We start from the raw sequence: 16,927 nt of genomic DNA on the forward strand, positions 1-16,927 counted from the left end.
TCTTTACTTTAGCCTGGTCCCACCTACCTATCATGACATTACTGGTGTTTCTAGATCGGTGGACGGGACCAGGCTAATATGAAGAGAGCAGAGGCGAGCATATCTTATCACAAGACAGAGCAAAGAGTTTCTCCATTGACCTAGCTCCATTTTTTTCATGACATTTGAGATCTTTACTTAACATTTTATTATATATGTTTTTAGAATTGGCAAATAACTAAAATTGTAAAAATAAGAAGTTTTTTGTGATTTTCTCCATTAAATGATTTTAAAGAGTTTGTCCCACAAACTAAGAATAGGTCCTAACTTGCTGATAGGTGTGAGTTTCAATGATGAGACCCCCACAGATCACTAGAACGATCACGAGAACAAGTGGTCCAATGGAGTCCTAGGTACCTGAGTTGGACCCCTCGTTGCTCCTGGAGATTAATGGAGCAGACGGCCGCACATGACCGTTCTGCTCCATTCATCCCTATGAGGCTGACAGAGATTGCATCATTCAGCAATTTCCGTCAGCTCCATTGAGGCGTATGTAGCAGGGTGGTCATGCACAGTCGTCTGCTCCATTAATCTCCGGGCGTGACGACGGGTCCGACTGAGGTACCTGGGACCCCATTGGACTCCTCATTCTCATGATCGGTGGGGGGCTCAACATTGAGCAAGTTAGGCCATATCCTAATGAGCACTAAATTTGGATAACCTTTCCAAATATGTTATAAATAAATACAGCAGCAATTTGTTAAACTTTCCCTGGTTCAGAACCTATAAACACACAGGATATTAAAGGCAGGATTCTTATCTTTAGAGGGAACGTTTCATCAGGAACCCTTTTTCTGGATCCTCCACGTCCCCGTAGAGAATAGTGTACAGATTGCCAAAGAGTTTTTATAGTAAAACTGCCTTTTTCTGAAATAGAAAAGTTAAATCAAAGTTTACCTTTCTGTATGAAAAGCTGTGTCCCTATTCCCATGGAGTGGCCAGTGAGGAGAGACTGCTCCATCATGCATCGATTAAAAAAAAAAAAACTCCCATGTTCCCCATATCCCTTTCAGGACGTCATACATGTCTTCCTAGTGGTTATAGCCATTAAAGTTGGCCACTGTTATGATGGCTATAAACATGCTATCTGCATTGGGTACATGCATTTACCTCATGTTTACAACATATATAGCCTTGTGGCAGTTCCAAAAGTCTTCTCATATCCAGTCCTGGATCCCAACTCAAAATCCTCAGCCAGTATGAATCTTCTTTAAAGGGAACCTACCACCACAAATCTACCTATAAAGGTAGATTGGGTGGTAGGTGGGTCTTTAGGACGTGAGGATAGTCTTTTTAAGGGCCAATCCTCACGTCCTCTCACTTTTTTGATAACGTTTATTATCAGAATATGTAAATTTTCTAGAGCGGCTACTCGGGAGTGGAGTAGCTGGAGGTAAGGCTACGTGGCGCAGCTACTCCACGCCCCAGTATCCTCTTTTTCCTCCTACTCAAAATCTTCAGTGTGCAGCTATACAGAGCTGCGCACACTCGTCCGACAAACCTGCTGTCTGCACATGCTTAGGAGTAAAATATGTGTAATCTTATAAAACCATGCCAACATAAAGCAGACATTTTGGAAAATTGTAAATTATGAATGAATTTGGGTGCTATGACTATCTGCTGTAAAAGTAGAGAATTTAAAACTACAAATTTTTTTAACTTTTCATACAAATTTTTAAACTAATATGAAGTATAATGTGTCACGAGAAAGCAGTCTCAAAATCTCCTGGAAATATTAAAGTCTTTCAAAGCTATAAGTTATCTGTGAAAAAAAATTGTGACTAGGACATGCTCTACTTAATGGATCGATCGCATTTCCTGTTAAAATGAAGGCTTTGGGCGCTGCTCCCTTAAAGAGGACCTGTTACCCCACAAAAAACCCCACCAACTATGCCCCCATAATCCCTTCCCCCCCTCCCAGCCCCTTTCTATTTATGCCATTTAAAAAAAAAATTTATGTTGGTGAACTTTGTTTTAACCGATCTGGCCTCTTACCAAATAAGAGGACGGATCCTCGTATCCTGTGTGCGGAGACCTGTAAGAATGTGAATATGCGCAGCCGCTGTCAGTTTGGCATGGCCTGTGATGTCAAAGATATATGCGCTGCTGACGGCTATTCTTACAGGTCCCCGTGACAGGGGCGTGGTGGGGATATGTCAGTCGGCCCCCTCATGAATACGGCTAACTGCAGTGCCCAGGAGACGAATATCCAACCTTTTAAGAGGTCGGATCGATTAAAACCAAGTTCACCAACATAATTATTTTTTTTTAAATGGCATAAATAGAAAGGGGCTGGGGGGAGGATCATGGGGGCATAGTTAGTGGGGGTCTTTTGGTGGGGTGACATGTCCTCAAAAAGTATTGCATTTTAGTCCAGTCAAAAACACACTTCTGTTCTTCAATGTTATGTGCTGCTGGCCTAAATGCTTTGTTTCCTGGAAACTCCCTATTAACTCTGGATACCTTAAAGGACATCTACCACCAGGATGAAGGATTGTAGACCAAGAACACTGACATACTGGTGTGTGCCCCCTCTGGTAGGGTCTGCTCCTTTTTAAGCTTCCTATGTTTGCCCCCTTTTTTTAATAATTTCTTTTTTTTTTTTTAACAAAATAAGGCTTTTAGTTGTTAATTGACCCCTCGGGTTCGTTTGCATAGTTTGTATAAGGGTTTCAGAAGCTTAAAGAAGAGTGGATCCGGCCGTAAGGGACACACACCAGTATGTCAGTGTGCTTGGTTTACAAACATTTATCTTAGTGATAGATATCCTTAAATATAGTATTTAACAATAGCTTTTCTAAATACGCTTGCCTCTTTAAGCATTAGACATGTATACAATATTTTTAACACAAATTACATAGTACTTCTTTTTTTTATTAATGGCTACAACATCTACATCTTTTGTTTTTTACCTCATGTGTAACAGGTCAGAACAGGACAGTCGAATCCTTCTTGTGGATTACCAAAACAGAAGCCTCTCGCAGTCCTTTGAAAACCTTCATGAGGAACCTACAGACAGTTTACTACAGGTTGGCACACCTCTATGAAACATATTACTTTTTATCTGACTGTTACCCAGATATATCAGATTTCTTATTGTATAAACTGCATGTGACCTATCTGCAGCACCTGCTTTCTAATGATGCAAAAATGCAGTGCGTATTGTATCTGCATCTGTTTTATTCATGTTGCAACATTTGGAGATGGTCTTCATATGGATGTAATTTTTTTTTTTTTTTGCGGATTCTATTCTATGGAATTCCATTGTATGCATGTGAGAAAAAAATTGAACCTGCTGCTAATAAAGCAGACATGAAACAGACCCATAGCTGACTCTATTTACGGTGAAAGGGGCACATATATCGTAGTTTTTCGGCTAGCACTTTTTCAAGTTTCCTGAAGTTGGCCTATTTATTAAGTTTTTTCCCTATGTGATACATGTGATGAGTTGCCTGTTTAGTCTCACTTTTGTGACTTTTTGTGATGTGCGACGTTTTAGTCCCAAATAGCAGTTTACCAAAAGAACGTCAGGGTCTAGCATGCTCTGTTTTGGGACTTATTAGGCACAAGAATGGGACAATTCCAAGCCCAAAAGTCGCTCAAGTTTCACAAACACCTGGGCTACAAAGAAAAAAAGTTGCAGACTGCATAAAGTCACACAAAAAGTTACACAAAGAAAAAGAAAGCAAAAGGAGTGATACCTGCTCTATGTAGATATGAGTAGTAAAAAAGCTGTGACACCTTCTCAGTCAGTAATGGGAGCAATAATAATAGATGTGGTATATTCTAATGTAATGTTATCTGACATCTGTAACTGTTATCAGTCATCTGTTTGTGCATAAGTCCCGTACAGAAATCTAAAGTGTCAATTTATTAACCCTTTCAGGAACAGAACAAATTGTAATTCTTAGTGGAATTTTATATTTCATGCCATGTACTGGGAACCTGGAAAAGAAGGTGGAATTCACAAAAATGTTTTCTCGCTGACTTTTTTTTTTTTTACAATGGCTGTCACTGTTGGTATATTTGACACATCAGCTTTATTCTATGGGTCTGTAGGATCACAAAGACTTAAAGAGAACCCGTCATGCAAAATAACCCCCCTAAACTAAATATATTTTCATAAACTGCCATTAGAGAGCATTGCCTCTATCCATTCATTGTCCCTCTACATGCCTGTAAACCTAAGCAATGAGGTCCTAAAGCTGTATGCAAATGACCTGTGAAATGTCCAATGAAGCATTAGCATATTCAAGCTGTCCACTCTATTCATGAGTGGGAGGCACAGCCACACCCCCAGTGCTTGACTGACAGCCTGTATAATGGTGTGAGGCTGTATAATGATGTGCTGCCTGGTGCTGGTGGCCACGCCCCCTGAATCCTGTGTGTGCATGTGTGTGTGTTTAGGAGAGATACAGCAGCTCCAGGCAGCCATGTTACAGCAGAACATGTCAGATTCATGTGTAGCTGATGTCTGTGTCTCTCACCTGTATATTAGGAGGATGCAGCATGTCAGCAGATGCAGCACAGACACTAGCCATGCTTTACTATACATTACACACAGACATGAGCAGGGGGAGGAGATGGGAGGGGTAACAGGGGTGACATCACTGCCTCTGACCATGTGACCAGCCTCATTTACATAATAAAGAATAGATGATTTTACAATGATTAATGTATGAAATAACTAGATAAAGGCTGGGATGGATCCTTGTGAGCTGCTCCAACAGGAAGAGGTGACAGGACTAGTGGCAGAGACCTGATGACAGGTGTCCTTTAAGTTTTTATATAGATTTTTGGCGTGCACAACCTTTTTGATAAATTTTTATAACAAAATGTTATGGTCAGTAGGATGCTAGCACTGATGGAGGCACTGAACTACAGGTTTTTGCTGTATAATACAGTCCATATAAACATATGAATTTTTTTGTATGGAATTCTACACCTTGGATGTATCATATGCTGGCACATCATGTATTTAACCCCTTAACTACCAGGCCCTTTTTTGTTTTTGCATTTTGATTTTTCACTCACCACCTTCAAAATTCCATAACTTTTTTTATTATATAATATATATAAGGAGCTGTATGAGGGGTTGTAAAAAATTGCACTTCATAGTGACCGTATTTAATATTCCATGCTGTATACTGGAAAGGGGGGGAAAAAAAACTCCAAATGTAGTGAAATTCGTAAAAAAATAATGCATTTGCACCAGTTTCTTGTGGGCTTGTCATTTGGAGCTTTATAATGTTTTCATAAAAGTAAAGAAAAAAGATCACTGAGGCAATTACGCCTCCACGTCCAGCTCTCACCCAAATCAGATCCTTAATCAGCCTTTTAGTGGTGGACATGGACAGGTCCGGAGCTCAACCCACGGTAGACAATACCAAGGAAATAATCCATCAGTCCAGCACGGCACAGCGTAGGCTTAAAAACTTGTGCGTTATTCTTCATAAAATAACACTCACAATGAAACGCAGCTTTAAGCTTCACAGACCGCGTTTCGACACATCGGGTCTTTCTCAAGGTCTAAATGAAATACATGTAAACGCTATTTTAAACATACCTGGATATGGAGCTCTGCCTCCACCCTTCCGTGACCGGAAGCTTCACATAATCAGTCACCTGGTGAATGGTGGAGGCGTGCTAATACAAGTAAACTCTTAGCATAAAACACATGTATCCCAATGTAAACATGACACTAAAGTTAACTAAAAACCTATAGGCAGAATGGTGGTACATTAGGGTCACCATCATATGGAGTGGAACGTGATAAGGTACAGCAAGAATTACATGCATGAAAAAGACTTCTTATACTATGTAGAGCGAGAGCCGTTATCGTCTTGAAAGGACTAACATCCATTTAAAGAAAAAGTACATCTCGGTAATTAACTGTAAATATGACCGAATATGCCATAAAGACAGGCCAGCAAGCATATTGGACAGTTGGAGAACAGGTACATACGGTAAGTACATAAAGTTACCAGGAGACATGTACTTATAATAAAAACTTACCGTATATACTTGAGTATAAGCCGAGGCCCCTAATTTTACCACCAAAAAGTGGGAAAACCTATTGACTCGAGTATAAGCCGAGGGTGGAAAATGCATTGGTCTCAGCCTCCCAGTATACAGCCTCCCCCTGAAGTATACAGCCAGCCTGCCAGCCCCCTTGAAGTATGCAGCCAGCCTGCCAGCCCCCTTGAAGTATACAGCCAGCCTGCAGCGGCGACACCGTCACGTGATATTGTGCGCCAGCCGGCAGATCGCGTGGACGCGTATCTCCCGTCTGATACAACACAGAGAAGACCGAAGACCAGCCGCAGGGAAGACAGAAGAGGAGCCGCCGAACATCGGGAGACACGCGGACCATCCGGCCTCTGGAGGGTGAGTATAGAAGTTTTTTGTTTTTTATTGACTCGTGTATAAGCCGAGGGAAGGTTTTTCAGCACATTTTTTGTGCTGAAAAACTCGGCTTATACACGAGTATATACAGTATTATTGTATAAGGTGATATCAAAGTCACATTAGATGTATCTTATACCGGGAGATATTGTAATTGGTATAAGAGGGAAATGTTTTCATACATTTACAAAAATTAAAACCTGTACAAAAAAAAAATTCTGGCGCTAATAACCTTTTCATATTTCAGTGTGTTGTGTCATTTTTTGCCTCCTCAAAATGGTAGAAATAAAAATCTCTCTTCCTGCAAAGAAATGGCACCTTACACAGTTACTTGAGCTACAGTATGAAAAAGTTATTAGCATCAGAATATGCCAAAACATTGAAAATTAAAAATGTTATGGATTTGTAAAGGAGGAGAGCAAAACAATTGAAACACAAAAACGAAAAAGGGCATAGTTGGGAAGGGGGTGTATACATGTCTGTCTATAAATTGATTAAGTAAACCGTTCCTCTTGGGACCGAGGGTCATTGGTGCCTAAATGTCCAGGTCACAATTTGCATTTCTGTTTTGCTCTAGTTTTTTTTCATGCGACAACTGGTGAAGCTCTCTGGATGATTTACTATAGTCCCAGGCTGCAATAATCAGCTATAAGGTGTCTGTAATGAAGCTTTATTGATAATCCTTGGTCCCATGACAGCAAAAATTTTTTTTATCTGGAACTACAATTATAAAATATACAGTTCCGACTTACATAAAAATTCAACTTATGAACAAACCTATGGAACCTATCTTGGACGTAACCTAGGAACTGCCTGTACATCATACTCTCAAAGTCTTGCATGTTGGGACCCTCCAGTATACTCTGGGTTCAGAGTAAAAAGAAATAAGATGCAGTGACAATATAAGAACCAATATTTATAGAAATTTGTGTGCACACTTCTCTTAGTGCTTTAACTATTCAAATATCCTCTTAAAAAGTAAAATGAAAATGGTATCACTGGATTTTCTTAAAATTCTTTATTAAAAAATAAAGACATATAGTCGCATATACAGACAAACGTGAGGAGACGGTTGCAAGGCCATTCAATGTCAAAAATTATTAGTTGTCAAATTGTAAAGTTCTAGAAAATACAAATTCTATAGAAAAAACGGACCACTGGCCTTTATGTGAGTTTGTCCAATCACCAACCTGGGTTATACCCTGCTATGTATGTAAATGTCTTGTATTTCCTGACAGAACTTTATAAATTCCTTTACAACTAGTAATAATGTTTTTCATAGAGGTCTTTTAAAAAGAAAATCAGTATTTTTCCCATTTAACTAATACGATTTTTGTAATTTTTCACATTCAAATTTTTAATAAGTAATAAAACTCAATAAACCTTTACCATAATAGGTTAAAGATATGCATGGTGTCAATCCGCAACCCTTCCCCAGGTTTAGCTAAAGATGCACATGCAGTGTGTATATACTTTTGAACACAGTAAGCTCTGGCTCCCTGCGGCAAATTCTAGCTGACAGGCTGGAGATGGGACACATTTCAAACTGTGATATCTTCGGAACCCTGGCCCCTAGCAACACAGGGGGATAACTTGTGCTTCTAAGTGTCACAGAACTGGAGATATCCACTGATGTTTAAAGTCAGGAATGGGGAACCTCATTAAAAATCATGACGCCAATTGTAGGGGTATGTGCAAATAGGACAAGTTTTGCATGTAGGGGTTAAGCATGTACAGGCAGTCCCCGGGTTATATACAAGATAGGGCCCGGAGGTTTGTTCTTAAGTTGAATTTGTATGTAATTTGAAACTGTATATTTTATAATTGAAGTTCTAGACAAATTTATTTCTTTTTCCCAGTGACAATTGGAGATTCAAAATGTTTGCTGTAATTGGACCAAGGATTATCAATAAAGCTTCATTACAGACACCTTACAGCTGATCATTGCAGTCTGGGACTATAGTAAAGCATTCAGAAAGCTTCACCAGAGGTCACAGTGGGCAGAGGGGTCCGTATGTAACTATGGGTTGTCTGTATGTCGGGTGTCCTTAAGTAGGGGACCACCTGTATATGAAAAGCTTCCTGTATACACACTGGACATGTCCATAGACTTATACTGGCAGACAGGGGACTCCTCTCTGCCTCCATCTGCTCATTAAATGTTATGTCTAGCAGGAAAGAGCAGTGTACACTCAGTGGAGCATGAAACCCATTGCCTCCCTTTAGTTTATACTGTTGATGTTTCCCCACTGAGGAAACATAGAGAGTCAATAGAGAGACGCCCCAAAAATCAGTAGCAGCCAATCGCTGGTCGCTGCCAATGTTCACTCCTTCTACTTTCACATACACCAGAATCCACCTGATGTATCCTTACAATGGATGGTAAAACGTGAACATAGCCTTAGATCAGGGGTCTCAAACTCGCGGCCCGCGGGACAATATTTTGCGGCCCCCACCTGCATGGAGAGGGCAGGTCGCACTGCATGGAGAGGGCTCACGGGCCGAGCCCTCTCCATAGCCGGTAAGTCTTTGCTGCATATTGCAGCAAAGGCTTACCGGTAACACCCGCGATCGGTGCTAGTACCGATCGCGGGTGTTTTCACAGCGATGGCTGCCGGCAAAGCTGCCGGCAGCCTCAAACAGATAGCGGCGCATGGGCGCCGCCATCTTACCTGGGATCGCCGCTCCCCGTGACGTCATCGGGGGGCGGCGATCCGTCTCCATGGTAGCCTCGGGTCTTCCGAAGACCCGAGGCTATTTCGTTTTAACCCCTTCATTACAATGTGCTGATAGCACATTGTAATGAATGAGGAGGAAAATCCCCATATATTGCCATACTGTAGTATGGCAGTATATGATAGGATCGATCAGACAACCTAGGGTTAAAGTACCCTAGGGAGTCTGAAAAATAGTATAAATAAAAATACAAAAAAGTTAAAAAAAAAAAAAAAAAATGATAATAAAAAAACCTAAAATTTCAAATCACCCCCCTTTCCCTAGAACTGACATAAATATAAATAAACAGTAAAAATCATAAACACATCAGGTATCGACGCGTCCGAAAATGCCCGATCTATCAAAATATGATAACGTTTTTTCAATGCGTTTAACCCCGTAACGGAATATAGCGCCCAAAGTTGAAAATGGCACTTTTTTGCCATTTTGAAAAATATAAAAAATCTATAAAAAGTGATCAAAAGGTCGTACAGTCCTAAAAATGATATCATTGAAAATATTATCAAATTTCGCAAAAAATGACACCAGCCACAGCTCCGTACACCAAAGTATAAAAAAGTTATTAGCGCCAGAAGTTGGCAAAATAAAAAAAATAATTTTTGTACAGGAGGTTTTAATTTTTGTAAAAAACATTATAAACCTATAACAAATTTGGTATCCCCTTAATCGTACCGACCCAAAGAATAAAGTAGACATGTCATTTGGGGCGCTCAGTGAAAGACGTAATATCCAAGCCCACAAGAAAATGGCGCAAATGCGTTTTTTTCATCATTTTCATTGCATTTGGAATTTTTTTCCCGCTTCCAAGTACATGGCATGGAATATTAAATACCATCACTATGAAGTGCAATTTGTTACGCAGAAAACAAGCCGTCACACAGCTCTTTACGTGTAAAAATAAAAAAGTTATAGATTTTTGAAGGTGGGGAGTGAAAAATGGACATGAAAAAACAGGAAAGGGCCCGTAACCGGTTAATCCCCTTCCCTCCGGTACTTGAAGAAGATGAAGTCGCCGCTCTGAACGCACTTGGTGCAGGTCAGAGCGGCGACTTCATCTTCTTCGATGGGAGGCAAGTACCGGGGGGGAGGGGGGGATGGAGTGTCCTGGGCTCAGTGCGGTAGGAGCTTGGGACCCCTCGGTGCACAGGACGCGTTCATAGAGAGAACACGTCTCCCAGCTCGGGGCTTTCCTTGCGCTGGGAGACGCCATGACATTTGAATCTGAATAATGATATTTTGTAAGCGCATTTTGTGTGGAAAACTTGATGCGGCCCAGCCTTACCCAGAATCTACCTCCAGCGGCCCCCAGGTAAATTGAGTTTGAGACCCCTGCCTTAGATGATCCAAATAAATGTTATATAAGATAGAAAATCACTTGCAGTCCTCCCCTGACATGTTAGATTTATTTAAGTGTTGTATTTCCCATGAAATGTTTGTGCCAATTTGGGGAAGTGACCCTATTATCGACAGCACTGACTCAATGGTTACATACAGAACATGGACGTAGCCACCAGTCTATTTTCTCTAGCTGGCTGTGTGTACTGGATGTCATGATTAAGTTCATAATTTTTACTAAAATATTTATCTCTTGAGCACCTAAGTATTCATTGCAAATGCTATTGCACTTTTTAAGCCACAGGTTTATGTTATAATACTAAACAATGTTATTTCTTTTAGTCTAACGTACTTGATATCCCTTTCTGTTTCCAGAAATTCAAGTTGACTCCATATACAACCACTATGTCAAACTTTTCCAAAGTCACAAATTTCTTGGTTGACACCATCCGAGGCACCGATCCTTCAACCCATCGGAGGCCGCCTCAGGAAATAGCGGACTTCCTCGGTGATGCAATCCCTGACTTAAAAATAAATCAGCAAGAGGAATCGGGGTTTGAAGTAATAACTCGTGTAAGTATTGATGTGTTTAATTATGTATTGCCATAGTCCAGAAAACGCAGGAGGGTGATGGTAATGCTGCCCCGAGACATAAACATATTCCAATCCAGGAGCTGAGTATGATCTATCAGGACAATGAACTGTCTGGAAACATTCTTCACATCTGATTTTGAGTTATTTAGCCCAGACTGATATGCCAGGAGGCTTTACGGAGTATTGACACTCAATTTATCTCCAGCAACTCGTTGGCAATAAAAGAGTCCGAATTTTGTATGTCTTTTCTTTCTTTTGTAACCAGCCACAGGTTTCCGATATTTAATCTGAAACAAATGTGTTAGATTTTTATTCCTTTTCTTTTAAGATTAATTTATTTTCTTAGCATCATAGTCACACATAATATATTTATAGCACACAGAAAAAGTGCTCTGTGAATTACTTTTCTTCAGATGTTCTTCTCTGATGTATTTAGTATGCTGCTGGTTTTTATTTATTCCGAGAGTAACTTCTTTATCAACAATTATAGCTTCTTCTCAATTAATGAAATCTCTTGTCTACATGGTAAACGATGAGCCGCTTTCTTCTCAAGGCTCTGCTGCTGCCTGCTTTGTATTTAGTGGTGGGGATGAGGTAATTTGGGATTTGATGCCATGAATACCTATTGTAAATAGAGTCTTAAATAGCAAGAAACTGTTCCGGGTTGTCAAGTCAGATAGTATATGTCTTTAATATCTCATCTGTTGGAGGAAGCAGTAACACTCTTCATGTTGACTTATTACCTTGCTCTGCTGTAAATCAGATGTTAGTTTTCACTTTTGTTAAGCCTTGTCTTCTGTGTAATCTACCATTTAATAGTATCAATAAACAGAATATACAGGCATCCTGCAAAGTGATTTTGAAGGGTCTGTATAATAGGAACATTAACTGTTTATCCCTCGTTGTGCTCCTCAAATTTATGGATGTCATTTTCAGAAGTTATGGTTTAGCTGAATTTTAAAAGGACAACCATGTGGAATGAAGCAGCTTTCACTGTTATCTATTAATCCAGTATGTCTTATCTGACCTCCCATCAGTATAGCAGCAAAGACTGTAGACCTGCTGAAACTCCAGGGAAGATTAAATGGAAAATGATCAAGATACAGGTCTTTTTTTCTGTCCCTTCCCTGCTCTTCTTTGACTCTATTTTGTCATATTACATTTGAGATGTGATATAAAGGAGTATAATATAGTCTCCTCCTTGTGTGTCATGCGTTCAGCCATGTCCCCCAGAAAACTCTTTCCATGTTTACTCCTCAAACTCATTACCCTGGGTCTGGCTGTAAGGCATTTGCTTGGAGAAAGGGCCACCCATGTGGCACTTTCCACAGTAATACTTTAGATATTAAGGCTCAGTCTCATTTTTCAAGACTCTGCCACCACTCAATGATAGAACAGATTAGCTCGTGCTCTCAGGTCAGCAACTTTTATTCTTGCCCAAGATGCAGTCAAGGTGGTGGGGTGGCCCAAAGATTCAGTCAAGTAACCCCACTTCCTGCTGGCCATTTCCACTGCTCACCCAACCTCCTGCTGATTGTACGCACAGCCCACCCTGCCCCCCATCACTTTCTGGCTTATGAGAGTGATAGCACATGCGCTGCCCACTTGAAATCTTGCCTCTGGCCCTGTGCGTACTTGTCTGGATCTCAGGTGCTTTGTGCATGCTCCACACAACATCAGCCGGAGCCTTAGATGGAGATCTTAGATGCACTACACAGGCGTGAGAACTCTGGCAAGCCAGAGAGTCGGTGGAGGAGGCAGGGTGGGCAGTGCGTACAAAAGACAGAAGGTGGGGTGGGCATTGGAGGCAACCAGCAGGCCCAACCTCCTTGACTGCATGTTAGGCAAAAAAAATTATTGGAGATATAAAGCAACATTGCTCACGGCCCACATTGCCTAAAACTTGTTCTCAGAATTTCCAACCTGCTGGACAAGGTGCTGTTTGTGGATTTAGAGGAAGACTCGTGGTGACAGGTAGCTGTAAAAATATGCAAAGCTCTCTGCAAGCTCGACAGGTAGGACCAGACTGGAAACACAGGGAGATTGGTGTAAATAAATGAACAGTCAGCGGAGCCAAGAGGTGCTCAGGTGATGTAAGCCTGAGCGCTTCCGGATAATTATCTTTTTAAAATTGTAATTTCTGCACAATTTTGCTGTTTCTGGATAGAAGAAAAAAACCAAGAAGTTATGTTTCATAAAAAAAATTATGTCTTTCAAAATGAATGGCATTTTGTGTAGCCTTTAAAAAAAATGGACTGCACATGGCCATTTTTCACTACAGCTTTTTCTCTACATGTTCCGCTCTGCTCTGTGCCTGGTGCTTGTTGTATGCGGCGGCATCAGGCCTCAGAGTAGGAGTGGGCCCAGGATCAATGCAGTACAGCTGACAAGTCCTTACCACTGCTAGGACCTCTCCTGCGGGCGAACTGCTTTGGGTTCTAACATCAATGCATACAACCAGTGTCAGGACAGAGAGCAGAGCGGCTGGTAGGAGTGAAAACTTCTCGGCTGCATTCACAGTTACCCGGCCTGCTGCACCAATGAACGGTTCCATCAGTTATGTTACTCTCTACATTATACAGAGTAACGTTCCTATTGTGGGCGCATGTAAAGATGTAAGATGGGTGCAGTAGTGCGCCATTCCAGTGCCCACTGTTTAATAAATTATTTGATACAGTAAGTTAAGTCCACATAGCCATGATCTGCCAGTGGTTCTCACACTAAATGGTCAATTAAAAGCACCTTAATGCATGTGGTTTTCACAAATTTCTGTGTAAGTTCGTAGGTTTTTCAGTATACAGGTGGTCCCCTACTTAAGGACACCCGACTTACAGACAACCCATAGTTACAGACGGACCCCTCTGCCCACTGTGACCTCTGGTGAAGCTCTCTGGATGCTTTACTATTGTTCCAGACTGCAATGTACAGCTGTATGGTGTCTGTAATGAAGCTTTATTGATAATCCTTGGAACAATTACAGCAAAAATTTTGAAACTGCAATTGTCACTGGGACAAAAGAAAAAAATTTGTCTAGAACTTCAATTATAAAATATATAGTTTCGACATACAAATTCAACTTAAGAACAAACCTCCAGACCCTATCTTGTATGTAACCCGGGGACTGCCTGTACTGTGAAAACCTATATAGTGTATAATGTAAAGCTCATTTCCCCTGATCGGCTTCCTTTTGCAGTCGTTTTGTTTGAGTTACTTAGTTTCTTTGTTGCTCTTGTTTTAGATTGATGTTGGCACTCGGCCAGAAGTACGCAGGAGAGAGCCAGTTTCAACAGCTGAATGGGAGAGCAATATGGATTCAGAAGGAAGAATATATAATGTTGACCACTTGAAGCAAATGATATTCAAAGGGGTAAAACTATATTTCATCTTGCAATTCTAGTTTACACATCTTTTTTTAATTTCTTTAATCTGACTTGCTTTATGTATTCTGTATATAGCATCTGACACTTACTAGAGATTAAATCAAAGACACTTCTCTGTTTTCTCTCCATGTTTATTTCCCTGATCTTTTGCTTCTTGTCTACATTTCATTTCACGCTACTACTCGGTACATTGCTTTTTTTTCAGGGCTAGTACATTTAGTGTCTGACAGCTGTTGCTTGAATCTGATAAGCGTAAAACTTTAGTATCTGATAGCAATAAAGGTATCATAATCTCTGAAGTTGGGGATTGTGTTTTTCCTCAAAGTCTTTTGTTCGGATTAACAAATATAGAATGATGTCCTTTTTTTCTATCCAAAATATATGTGGTAAACTTTAAGAGTTCTGTTCTCATTGCCCTCCTTTTATCACACAGCCGTTCTTGTAATCTCTTTACTGTTGCCTTGAATGCAAAGGCTGTGGCGGACATCAGACTGTGCTCATGCTGTAATCTGTCAAAATGCTCTGTACATCACATTTTTCCATTAAATAGGAAACTAACATAAAATTCTGAAATGTTATGTAGGCTTTCATGGATTATAGCCGTGTGACAGATTTCATTGGAGTCAATGTGGCATCAGAAGTGATATTTCTTAGCTTGGGAAGGAAACTTTATTTACTTACGTCATCTGACTTACATAAAATATCTTTGCTTTTTGTAGGGTCTTTGCCATGCGTTGAGAAAGGAAGGTTGGAAATACTTGCTTGGTTATTTTTCTTGGGAGAGCACAAGAGAAGAACGAGCTCAACTACAAAAAAGAAAAGCGTAAGTAACCATTCATTGGGGGAATCCTTTCAATATAGACTGCCGAACTAAAGGGAGCCTCCTCCCATGTATATGTAGGCTGCACATCTAAAGGGAGCCTGCTACCATGTATATGTAGACTGCCCAACTAAAGGCAGCCCGCTACCATGTATATGTAGACTGCCCAACTAAAGGCAGCCCGCTACCATGTATATGTAGACTGCCCAACTAAAGGCAGCCCGCTACCATGTATATGTAGACTGCCCAACTAAAGGCAGCCCGCTACCATGTATATGTAGACTGCCCAACTAAAGGCAGCCCGCTACCATGTATATGTAGACTGCCCAACTAAAGGCAGCCCGCTACCATGTATATGTAGACTGCCCAACTAAAGGCAGCCCGCTACCATGTATATGTAGACTGCCCAACTAAAGGCAGCCCGCTACCATGTATATGTAGACTGCCCAACTAAAGGCAGCCCGCTACCATGTATATGTAGACTGCCCAACTAAAGGCAGCCCGCTACCATGTATATGTAGACTGCCCAACTAAAGGCAGCCCGCTACCATGTATATGTAGACTGCCCAACTAAAGGCAGCCCGCTACCATGTATATGTAGACTGCCCAACTAAAGGGAGCCCGCTACCATGTATATGCAGAGCGCTGAATCCCAATCAGCATGTGGCATGTTAGAATGTAGGAGGAGCTGCGGAATGATGCTATAAATTTGTGGGAAAAGTTTTAGTTTAGCCTTTCAGGCCCGACCGCTGCCTCCTCCAAAGCTTCCCCTTATTTAACATAGCTGTTCTCTTTAAAATCTCACACATGCACACCCGTTCTTGGTGTGTACTACCTCCTGCTTAGGGCTCATTCACAAAAACGTAATGGGGACCGACATGCAGCTGCATATCAATCCCCGTTGATGTATATTGTGTATATTGTGTGACCATGCATGGCGAAATATAGGACATGTCTCATAATTCGCTGTATTACCTTGCTGCCGATCACTTCTCTACAGAGAGGGGAGGGGTGAGAACCCCTCCTCCTCTCCAAGGAGCATGGCCTGGGTGAACATGCGTCATGTGCATGTACAGTCATGGCCAAAAGTTTTGAGAATGATACAAATGTTAATTGTTACAAAGTCTACTGCATCAGGTTTTATAATGGCAATTTGCATATACTTCAGAATGTTATAACGATTGATCAGCTTTACAGCAATTTATTGCAAAGTCAATTAATTGAAAATGAACTTTTCCCCCAAAACACATTTCAACTTCATTGCAGGCCTGCCTTAAAAGGAGCAGCTAACATCGTTTCAGTGATTGCTCCATTAACACGGGTGTGGGTGTTGATGAGGACAGGGCTGAAGATCAATCTGTCATGATTAAGTGAGAATCACACCACTGGACACATTAAAAGGAGGCTGGTGCTTGGCATCATTGTTTCTCTTCTGTTAACCATGGTTATCTCTAAAGAAACACATGCAGTCATCATTGCACTACACAAAACTGGCATAACAGGGAAGAGTACCGCAGCTGGATAGATTGCACCTCAGTCAACAATCTATTGCATCATCAAGGAGTTCAAGGAGAGAGGTTCCATTGTTGCCAAAAAGGCTCCTGGGTGCCCAAGAAGG

The 16,927-nt window shown here is 41.0% G+C and overlaps 1 protein-coding gene across 3 annotated transcripts in view; it reads left to right on the forward strand.

Moving 5' to 3' along the window:
- TBC1D15 (TBC1 domain family member 15) overlaps positions 1-16,927 on the forward strand; it is a 61,821-nt gene that overhangs the window by 24,625 nt on the left and 20,269 nt on the right. For all 3 annotated transcript variants that reach the window (XM_072146724.1, XM_072146723.1, XM_072146725.1), the window contains exons 6-9: positions 2,966-3,068; positions 10,891-11,088; positions 14,348-14,476; positions 15,209-15,312. In XM_072146724.1, the coding sequence (XP_072002825.1) occupies positions 2,966-3,068; positions 10,891-11,088; positions 14,348-14,476; positions 15,209-15,312 (534 nt within the window). The remainder of the gene's footprint in view (positions 1-2,965; positions 3,069-10,890; positions 11,089-14,347; positions 14,477-15,208; positions 15,313-16,927) is intronic.

This window comes from Engystomops pustulosus, chromosome 4 (genome assembly GCF_040894005.1).
Source record: "Engystomops pustulosus chromosome 4, aEngPut4.maternal, whole genome shotgun sequence".
In the NCBI taxonomy this organism is placed as follows: Eukaryota; Metazoa; Chordata; class Amphibia; order Anura; family Leptodactylidae; genus Engystomops; species Engystomops pustulosus.